The sequence below is a fragment of the Epargyreus clarus genome, unplaced genomic scaffold, assembly GCF_041222505.1.
Source record: "Epargyreus clarus isolate Ecla_fem2 unplaced genomic scaffold, WU_Ecla_fem_2.2 ptg000008l, whole genome shotgun sequence".
Taxonomy (NCBI): Eukaryota; Metazoa; Arthropoda; class Insecta; order Lepidoptera; family Hesperiidae; genus Epargyreus; species Epargyreus clarus.
In genome coordinates, this window is record NW_027332216.1 from 5,344,944 (window position 1) to 5,356,165 (window position 11,222).

The 11,222-nt window shown below is 32.8% G+C and overlaps 1 protein-coding gene across 2 annotated transcripts; it reads right to left on the reverse strand.

Moving 5' to 3' along the window:
* Positions 1 to 922: 922 nt before the first annotated feature.
* On the reverse strand, positions 923 to 7,207 carry LOC140744229 (uncharacterized). 2 transcript variants are annotated; one of them, XM_073075759.1, is made up of 3 exons: positions 7,085 to 7,207; positions 6,327 to 6,450; positions 923 to 1,494 (listed from the first exon to the last, which is right to left on the reverse strand). In XM_073075759.1, exons 1-3 carry the CDS (start codon positions 7,121 to 7,123, stop codon positions 1,229 to 1,231), a joined length of 429 nt encoding a protein of 142 aa, XP_072931860.1. In that variant the 5' UTR covers positions 7,124 to 7,207; the 3' UTR covers positions 923 to 1,228. The 2 variants fall into 2 exon arrangements, with proteins under 2 accessions (XP_072931860.1, XP_072931861.1); XM_073075760.1 differs by lacking the exon at positions 923 to 1,494 and adding an exon at positions 3,074 to 3,325.
* Between the last annotated feature and the right edge of the window lie 4,015 nt (positions 7,208 to 11,222).

Here is an 11,222-nt window from a genome sequence, read left to right on the forward strand (position 1 = left end):
TGTTGTCTAATTAACATCGTCCTATTAGTACAATGATAGGGTTGCCCGAACCGTAATGAAAATGTTAGAAGGAAAACGCGTAGAGCGTTTTTCTTCCTTCTCCGAGCGCAAAACGTCTGCTACCACAGATTTTTTTTATTGAAAAACGCGCACATGTTGTATGAAAATATAGGAAAAAGATTCTTTTATAAAACCAAAGACAGTTATTCCGCATCTGCACATCGAGGCAGTTAAAAACGCTCCATGAGATGTAAAAATACCACCATACCGCACACCATGAGAATCGCTCCATGAGTTCTGAGCCTTACAGATTTTTTTTATTCTCTTAAATGATATGTAGTGAGAAAATTACTTTTTAATTACATTTACATTCATATTGTCTAATAGCAATAATTATCAAGGATTGTATTCTAAACGATAACATACACAAATATGTCTACTTCATATTATGTAGGTATGAATTAAATTGCGCTAAGTAAGTATGCATATATTGCACATATCTTACATAGGTACCTTAAGAAGTATGGATACCAACAAGTAGGTAGGTATAGTGTACATTTTACCATTAACATGTGCTTGATAATGTCCATGACGATAAAAAAGTTACTTTATAATAACTTTATTTCATCAAGTGTCGTTGCACATTCAAGGTACTTAAAAAATTAAGTAACAATTAATTGTCTATAATTTTAAAATATATCTACTTCGTTTGGATGTTAAAAGCGACATCTCGTAAGTAAGACACGAACTACTATAATATCATGCGTAGACTAGTCATCGCGTCTGGTCCATGTAGTCATAAAAGTTAAGTTCACTAAATTCCTTACAGATGGAGCTGTTTTCAATTCTGAGCATACGTGAAAAATGCAGAGTTCGCCTACTTTGGAGTACCTAAGCTAAAAAGTACAAAATTGATACAAGGTATCTGCGAATTATTTATTCATTTATAAATTTTACATTTAATACATAAAACAATGATAACACAAAATAACGTCTGATACATTTAGACAAATAAATAAAACACATGAAATTACATTTCCAAATAGCTGCTTCCATAACTTTGTTACAATTTGAAACATACCAAAAAAGCTTTAAAATTCGCCTTCCTCTACACTCAAATAAATTAACCACCATTCTTTGCATTAAAATTACCAATACAGCAACCAAAATAAAACGATATATTTACAGGAGCTTACTACGCATATTAGTGCACATCCCTATCTGAACATTACTTAGCAGATTGACAACCTAACTTTTGAGAGCTATTTTCTTCTCTATTAGCAGAACAGAATGCTAGCAAGGCGTCTATAGTGAAGAGCGCGGCGACCGCCAACGCGCATATGGCGGCTGAATGTGCATGGCTCTTCCGGAGACTTTCTGGTACATCCTTCCAGGAGTTTAATGTTAGAAAACCACTGGCCCCGAAGAGCACACCACCTGAGCCTGACCACCACGCGTCGATGTAGGCGTCCGCCGGCGCTGATATTGTTTCACCTGGAACAAAAAACTTTTTAGAAGAATAATGTTGGAAGACAGGTTAGTGCAGAATAAGCAACAACTATTAGTATGTTCTGGCTTATGTGAGTTGTGTAAAAAGTAAAAAGTAGATACGAGTACATAAAAATAATTGTAAATAGTGAAGAAAGAGTTAGAACGATGTAGAAATATAGAACTTACATGTCCTCAGTAGTGACACCGTCATGTGTATTTAGGTTAAGGTGGAATTCCTATTTTATAAAGAGGCGCTTACAGATGTCCTGGGCAGCTGTGACCGCTTACCTTCAGGTGGGCTGCATGCTTGTTTGCTTCCTTCGTTTTATAAAAATAAATATATTAGTATCGTATTATAAAATACGAGTATATATAGTTAGATATATAGTTATACAAGGATTGCCATAAGAATAGAAGGTTTATGCCATAAAAACGGTGTAATCAAAGATTATTTACCTCTTTGCTCTACATTTTTTTAATCGATCGAATTTATTTAACCTAAGACAGTTATTTTAGAAAACTAAGAACACCAGATTTTAAATTAACGCTACAAGTCCTGTTGTCCTTAACAAAAACCCTATCATTTTAATAACAATAAGGCACAAAGTTCAATGTTCCTTTAAAAATACAAAGGTCAAAAGAAAAAGTCGCATTTAAACACATATTTATAAACGACTATTGCCATTTTCTGCAAATAAACTGCCATAAACAGAATCCTGGTGTGGAGACGCCAGACATTCACTTGCAAATAGGTACTTAGTTTAAAGTGCGTACGATCCACTGAGGTCACATTCATAATTATAACATGCGAGTCATTAATACACTGAGAACGAATGCTAACACAGTTTGTCTTTGCCTAGCTATAGACAAAGTAAACGAATAGACTATGTACACAGGGTGAATTTTTCAAATAGGCCTTCAGAGCCAAATCCGAAACTATAATGATTAGCGAAAAATGCTGAAAGGAGTTACGAGTTAATTTTGAAAAAAAATATCCCCCTCTATATTATTCCACTATCTGATATAATCGTTCGTATCCCTGCTAGGGAAAAATATATTTTGAAAAAGTAATGATGTAGTTCAGTTCAAAATTTCACCCTCTATAATTCAGGAAATTATTAAGCCTTAAATCGGCCCAGGTAGGTACAACGCGAATCTTAATAGGTTTTGTGTGGCCAAGTTCCAACCGAAAGATGTTGATAGAAATCACGACACCAATTATAAATAAACTTATATCTTACTGAACGGGAACCAACGAGTTATTAATGAAAAAAATATTCCCTGTATTATTGTACGAATAGAAAGTAATGTATGTAAAATCTTCCTTTTTTGAAATTCGCGTAAAAATTGATTCAACCGTTTCCAAGCTCAGACAGTAAAAAATAAAATACTACGTTTTTATGTTTTGACTACATAAAATTAATATATGGATTTTGAAAATTAAAATTAGGCATGGTGTTGCTAGTTAGATTGTATTTGTTTGTGCAAATCTACATGTATATAAAGAAGTTAATATAAAAAGCTCTGCACCTTTTTGGTAACTACTGATGAACGAATTCAAAGTACGAAATTATCTACCTTCGTCAAACGCTGGCCTCCTCAAATTCCTCAGAATCCAAGTACGCCAGACTCAAATCAAAAAGCATGACAAAGGCATTGATGACCGCCAAGGAGCCCAATATCATCGCAATGTAGTAATCTCCAGTCCTCACGTACTCTGAACCGCGGGTCCTCCCGGAGAGTATGAGGCCACCGCTCACAGAGAACAGTCCGACTCCTAGTATCCCGAAATACATGTCCTGTACTAGATCCAGCGGAGCGAAAAGCATCTCCCCTAAAAAGATGTAAAGAGATTGAAAAGTGTTTCTTATTCCTTTAATAATTTTAACGTTTTAAGGTAAAGATGGTTTTTGGTTTGCATAGATCGTTTTTTTTTACTATCCATGCGGGAAAATATTGGAAACTGTTGAATCAATTTGTATGGAGGTATCACTAAAAGGTAGATAATTTGTATCAAGGAATCTACGCTTTGTTATATCAAATTTTAACAAGCATGGCAGTGAAAAAAGAAATGAAATGTATGCAATGTTATGTTTTGTATTAAGTGAAATACACGAACATCATGAAAGGCAAAAAAAATCTGACATTACACTTTAACAGATCGTTACCTTTCAGAACAATCTTTACGACTATTTCGGTTATGTATTTTTGTTAAAAGCGCCTGTTATAAACAATTACCTTGTATTTTATTATATTGATAACATTAACGTACTTTTTATACGGAACATTATCTGTGCAAGATTATTTAAAACAATGTCAAGTTTAAAAACAAGAGTGGATCTTTATACTTGCGTTTATATGAGTATATAGAGTATATTGAGTTTATAGAGTTTTTTGTCATTATTTGTCTATGGACTCTCTTTATTATACGTTCTAGTAGAGACCTTTGTCTTATATTACTATATATGTATTTTAAAGGTGGTAGGTATAACTCTTCGTGGTTCGACTCCGGCGGCACCACCGCCACTCCTATTTTTGCCTAATAACAGCAGTTTAGTAAGGGCTGTTGTGTTCTGGTTTGAAGAGTGTGGTAAGAGAGACATACATCTCTGGCCGACCTCAGATAGGAATATCTACTCATAATCCTATCTGAGGTTGATTATAGATGTTATGATATGGGCGGCAGTAACCACTTACCATCTGGTGGACTGCATGCTCGTCTGCTACACCTATATAATAAAAAATCTCTTCTTAATTTTACTCACTGCTACTTAAAAAATCATACACACATATTTTGAGTATTTGTCTGTGGAGGCTTTAATGTACATACTACCTGCAGAAGCTCAACAACATTGGTACAATGTCATTTATATGAAAATTAAATCGAATTCTAATATTAACCCGCTCTTACTCCACCTTTGACCTCTCGTTAAGAAACAGTTCTAAAGCATTTTGCATAACATTTAATACAGTAATAAGTTCAATCGGTATAGATGCGACTTTCATTTCAACCTTTGGGTTTCAAAACAAGCATTATTAACTGCTAAGTGCTACAGAGATTACATGGCCGACATTGCACAGTGCGAAATATTGATGCATTCGTTGCTTCATGTCATTAGTTTGATGTTTCCTTTTTTATTCGTCCCTAAATATTATTTTACGTATATAAGGTAAAGGAATTTATTAATGGGAGACACAGAAAGGTAATTATATTATTTTGTAGACTGAAGGTCCGTAACGCAGTCAACTATGTCAACTATATATTTTTTTATTTGTCATCATTTGATATAATTTATTTTAAATAGTTAATTTTACAGTCTGAAAATATGGATCAGCTTTTTGATTACACAAGTTTTTATTAGGGTAGTTTACAAACATAGAAAAGAAAATATGATAAGACATAAATATTAACATGAACTGTTTCCTTATCAGACTGTTATTAACTACAACTCCCTTCATATTTTTTATATCAAGTTTCCATGGACAGCAGTGATTAGTTAAGATCAGTTGGACTTCATGTTTGTTACTTATATGATTATAGAATATATCGAGACCCTCCTACATTTTGAAAGTCGATTAATAGCGTTAAATTAAAAATAAATCCGAAGAATAAATCAACTGGCATTCCGCGACCGGAAATGTCGAAATAAATTTAAGGCTACAGCGGCCAGTGATAACAGATCTGCATGATTCATTCAATTCATCTTAATGTTCCACATGTTACTCATGCTTATGACCTTAGAAACTCATATGATAAAAAAATCAAGTGATTCATTGTTAATCTTAATTCATATTCAATACAAATACTTATGAACGATCTAAGAAGAAACTGTCAGTCACAAAAAAAGAAGCTTGGTAGATACGAAGATTTTAGTTAAAAAAAATACGCGTCGAATAGATAACCTGTCTTCTTTATTAAGTCGGTTAAAAATGTGAATGGATTGTTCCTAAGTAAATATTGACACTTGTACACTTAGATTAAATGAAAAGTATAATGACCATAAATTTAACGAAAGTTATAACAAGATATAAATAATAATAATTCGATACGATATATTTCTTAAATAAACTAAATTAGTGGTGTTTTTATAATCAGTTACTTAAATTACTCTGTTTCCTAAAAATAAATTTTAGTTAGTAACATTTAATTATCTCTATTTTAAACGTGTGTCTGTAGCCTACAGGAACGGCGTTGCAAAGAAAAGGGCAAGTTATGCAACATTAAACTATATTATATAACAAAGATAGTGGCAGGTCCACAAGCTTTAAGATAAGGGGTATAACTATAGTTACGAATATAACAGCGTCTCTATTCGCGCACTGTTTTCCGAATTTTACATAGGAACTCTACATACCTATATTGGTTAGTAGTACATTAGTAACTTCCATGTACGAGTACATTTATATGTTAAAGTGATGCATGTATATGTTAAACTGAGGTATTGAGATAAGTTGCGCACATACCGGTTCAATAATTTAAAAGTTCAACTCGCAAGATAACAAAACAACAACACTACACATTTTGTTATGTAATGGGTAGGTAACCACAATAGCGTATTTTCATTTCTTTATTGCCGATATTTCGACACAGTTCCATAGATCTTGGTCACATGAGTTTCGCCGTAACTATAACAAATTGTATCAATTCCGCGATAATATTTATCGATATTTCGCGATATTATTCATTTATAATAATTTAACACCAATACACAATAATTTTATCATGCTTTGTCTATTTTGGTGTCATCAAAAAACGACATGAGCTCAGAAAATGATGATTATCTAAAAATTAAGATTAACCATTTCAACAACAAGAGCTCAAAATAATATCTTACCTATGATTTCCCCAGAAAGTACTATGGCATATCCCACGTATGTGCCGGAACAGAGCATTAGTGTTGGAATATCTGTTAGATCGTAACTGTAGTGGTGTAGCGCGAGACACGCTATTGTTAGCATCTGAAACAAGTTTGTCCTGTCTATATTTCTTTCTATGTCTGTACCAATTACAATAGTTTTATTTAAAGGTGGTTAATCTCTTCGTGGTTCGATACCAACGGTAATAACTCCTGTTTCTGTTCATAACAAAACTGTTTGTACTTCTGTATTCTATTTTCTACTTCCTTTATGAGGAGTTACAACTTTTTCAACTTAGTAATTATTACTACTAAAAATCTGTGATAAACTTCCAGTAAGACTCCTATAACCTTGTAAATTTTATTTCGTATGTAAATGTAGATGGCGATAAGAGGATAAAAATAACTTCCGTAGTTCGTCTGCGGTGTCTGTCATATTTCTGTTACAAAGCTCCTCCTCATTGATAGCAGTACAAAATAGTATATCCGTATATACGAATTGAATTCTGTTTAGGGCACTCTAAGAATTAAATCGGCTGCGGATGGACCAGTTCCTACTTCCATCATCATCATAATTTCCACCACTTTGATATTCTACTAATGGCCACGAAGTTTCCTTTTAAAATCAATAATCCATTTTATATGTTTATTAAAAACAAATATATTACACTGAAGCTTACTCGAAAAAGTAATATCTATGAGAAACATAAATAAATTAATATGTAAAATGTATTTACCAATTCCAGAAGTTTAATAACACACGTCGGTAACAACATATTTATGTATTTTAAATACAAAAGAAATTTTAAGAGGAAATTTGTAAACAATAATTACATCCAAATGTGACAGTAAAACGTCACAGTAAACATTTATACTTTTTAAATTTTAGTTTACAATCTTTAGACTAAGGAAAATTGAATTTAGAACCAATTATTTTATAAATATTTATTTTTAACGTGCCGGCGAGCTACCCCTTTGATTGAGATATGTTCAAAAGACTATGAATCCAATCAGTATGAACCGCAAAAAAAAACTGTAATATATTATAATATTTGCAACTCTGAAACAATTTAGGAAGTGTAAAGTGGAAGATAGTATTTGGCAAAGCGTTTTTTAGTTACTTTATTTCTAAATGAAAGAAAAATATAATAAAAAAACCCAAGTACATTTTAAAAACTGCTAATTTAATTAGTATCCATTACTTGTCCTTAGAGAAATAATTACGGAGTAAAACTTGATAATTAATGGCAAAAAGGTTTCGTGTTTTTGCTACAAGGTCGTCCTATACTTTCGTTTTTCACTTGAAATTTTAGTAATCCTCTGGGGAGGTTTCCCTTTTCTATGCCATATCCTGAATCCGGTTTCAACTTCTCAACTGCGATCTTCTATTTATTTTTATATAGACTTAACATACACGTTACAAACAAACAAAACGATTTATTATGTGTACCACACACACTTTTTAAATTTTATTTTACATAGAAATCAATTTAATGTTATATAAAACTGCGAAATTATTAATGAAAGTAATAGGTATAATAATTTAATTTAAAATTTGTCGGAAAATTAATTAAAAAGTTTCCAACAAATTAATGCATTTAAATCCTATAATTGTAGCGTAGACATGACTGAGATAGTGTTTTATTACTTTAATGACTTTAGTAATGGTATTATTTGGTATCATTTATTTAACAAGTTTTGTTTGATGTTTAAACAAAAGCTCCGATGGAATGACAAATACGAGCTAGAACAAGCTAGACTACGATAATTTTAAAAACTGTTAACACAATAATAAATTTACTTTGGTTGTCCGTGAAATACATATTATTTTGATTATAGTATAAAGTAAAAGTTAAAAGACATATATCATTTTCATATTCATAATTAAAAATCTAATTTTACGTTTTAAATGGTGCTTATTTAAAACTTATATACTTATTATAAAAACCTTCTCAAAAATATCTTTGAGAAGTCCCAAGCAAAAAATCGACTATGAAATTAACCTTTCTACATATGAAAAGGTTATGTTATAAGGTTTTATAAAATAAAAATTATAAGTAAACCCATACGTGACGAGTTACAAATTAAGGCTTTTTTCATATCACGCGAGTAAAAGGGTCCCGTCGAATAAAGGGGTAAACACACTCGACAGGAAAAGCTCCCAGTCTGCAAATAATCAACAAAACCGTAACCATTTAATAAACCGTAACAAAAAATAACTTAACTGCTCACTTGACATAACTAACATATTCGAAATAACAATACATTAGGACTCTATATAACATTTTCTTCTTACTCTAAGAGCAGTGTTGAGTTTGAACAAAGGAGCCTAGCGTTCCGTGACTGTCGAAAGTTCAAGGCGCTCTGCGGTGAGATGTTTTAATCTTCTTTTTGATAAAGCTTTATTTATAAGAAAAACGACACGTGAGATTCTGTGAGAACGCAACGTTAATGCTAATTGTATCAGCGTATTTTTTTAATCATTATCTACATTAACCCCCTACTGAGGATGGATCTAATATTGCAATGAAAAAATATGCGATATTGTTTTAATGTAGAAACGTTAGAGTGAAAGGCCAAATGTTATGCCATTGAGCTATAACTGGCCTTGAGACAAATATTGATGAGGCTAAGAGGTTAAGACAATCATACCTGCTTACATACCACAGTGTCGTCATTACTCTCTCACTAATGGGCATAAGTCTCCTCTCCGAATGGGAGGAACTTTAGTCATAGTCCACCATGCTGGTCCAACGCAAACTTCACACACCCTTAAGAACTCTTAGACGAGAAAGTTTTCTCGTTACATTTTCCTTCACCGGTAGAGCAAGTGCTATTTCTTGTACGCAAGTTCCGGACTTTGAAAATTTTAAGGTTTGATTAAGATTCGAACCTCGGACTCTTCGATTGAGAGTTCGAGCTGTAGTAGAGTTCCTCGTACACATCTAACATTGAACATTTTGAGTTGTGTGGCCGGGAATCGAACCTCTGATTCTTCGATTGCGAAGTCGAATTTTAAACCACTACATAATTACTTCACTTACTACAGAGGGTAAACTACAGGAATATAGGAATATTCATGTAGTTCACAGAGTCAGTGACGCATCGTATGGCATTTTACAACATCTATAAAATAAAGATGTCAGAAATATTTACTCGTGTCTTCGACATGAGCAAATTGAATGCCTTGTCAGATTTGCAGAACGGGGCAGTAGGTCGCTAAACTGTTAGAACCTTTTTTTGCGTCTCCATACAAGTAATGTATGATAATAGATACAAATCAGCTGTATTATCTCATTCTGTTTTTTATTTCTCTACATAATATAATATCTTTGTAAGCTGTGTTCACTGTTTTTAGAATGGACACTGTATTGTTATTTATGTGTTATATATATTTTTATATTGAATGAGTAGTGTTACATTCAATTTGTGAACCAAATAAATAATTAAAAAAATCTTTTATTTTGTAAGATTGTATAATAATAGAGTATTATGATTTAGGATCGCTTTTGGAAATTTAATTTATGTGTCATTTTTTTATTATTTATTTTATGCACACATACTAAAAGTTGAATTAAAATTCAAATTTTAATGCGTCACTGTTTTCAAGGGTATTTAATGTACCAAAATGCCTTTTATAATGTGATACGCCAAATATTGCAAATAGACATGACTGATTCATAGGTAACATTTATTGCTGTCAATATTAAAACAGGCGCTCCTACCACGAATTCATCATAATAAAACGTACCCAAATGAAGCACTTTTAGAAGATTGAAGTAGCCAATAAAGGTGCAGTCTACCTGATAGTAAGTTGTCGCTGCTACCCATGAACATCTGGGCATAATCAACAGGCCATATAGAACAGGATCTGCCCGAAACAGGTATACGTGCATTGCAATTCCTGAGGACTAAAAAGATCGCCTTTTTTATAATATAGGAGTAGCAGACGAGCATGCAGTCCACCTGATGGTAAGTGGCTACTGCCGCCCATGGACATATGTAATCAACCCCAGATAGGATTAGGTATTCCTACCTGAGGTCGGCCACAGATGCGCCGCTTTCCCTGAGGACTAAGCTGGAACGCCTCGGAAAAGTATGTCTCCCTTGCCACACCCTTCAAAACGGAACACAGCAGCGGTTAACACTGCTGTTATTAGTAACTGTCTCATAAATAACTTAACCGGCATCCACACCCTTCCACCAAATCGCACCCCTGCATCACGATAAATAATTAGTTTGGTACCTCTCCGGTGAAACATACGGACTCTACCTACCATTCACAGCTTTATCGAAAAGGCTTTTGTTTATACGAAATTGTGCACTAAAATGTGATAATACCTACACTAAGGTATACTTGTAGTAATTGTAATAGGCACATTCTAAATGAAGGACGCTACTGTTTAATTTTGTCGCCTACACAGCATACGTTGATAGTACTATTTCCTAATTTTCAATTAATCCTTTCCAAAGTAGATTTAAATATAGTACTTATATCTAGAATTATGTACGGTTTTCCTTAGAAAACACTATAAAATATAAAAAATGCCGACGTGCTTCTAAAAATCGAGACACTTTCATATATCGTTGCCTCCGATACAATACAAATTAAAATTAAATTCTTTTTAAAATTATTTTACGCAAGCAAAACATAATCGAGTTCATCTCTTTCATAAATGCAGATCCGATAACGGTTATGATACAGCTACGATACGATACTGTTGACGTATCAGTGTCATAACATATCATCATTAGCAACTAGGACGCTATATACGAAAATGTGATGATGTTTATTGTGTACGTTATAATATTTGAAAGGTGTAGCTACAAAAACATTTGAAACAACATAGATTTAGAAATTATAATTACAATCGA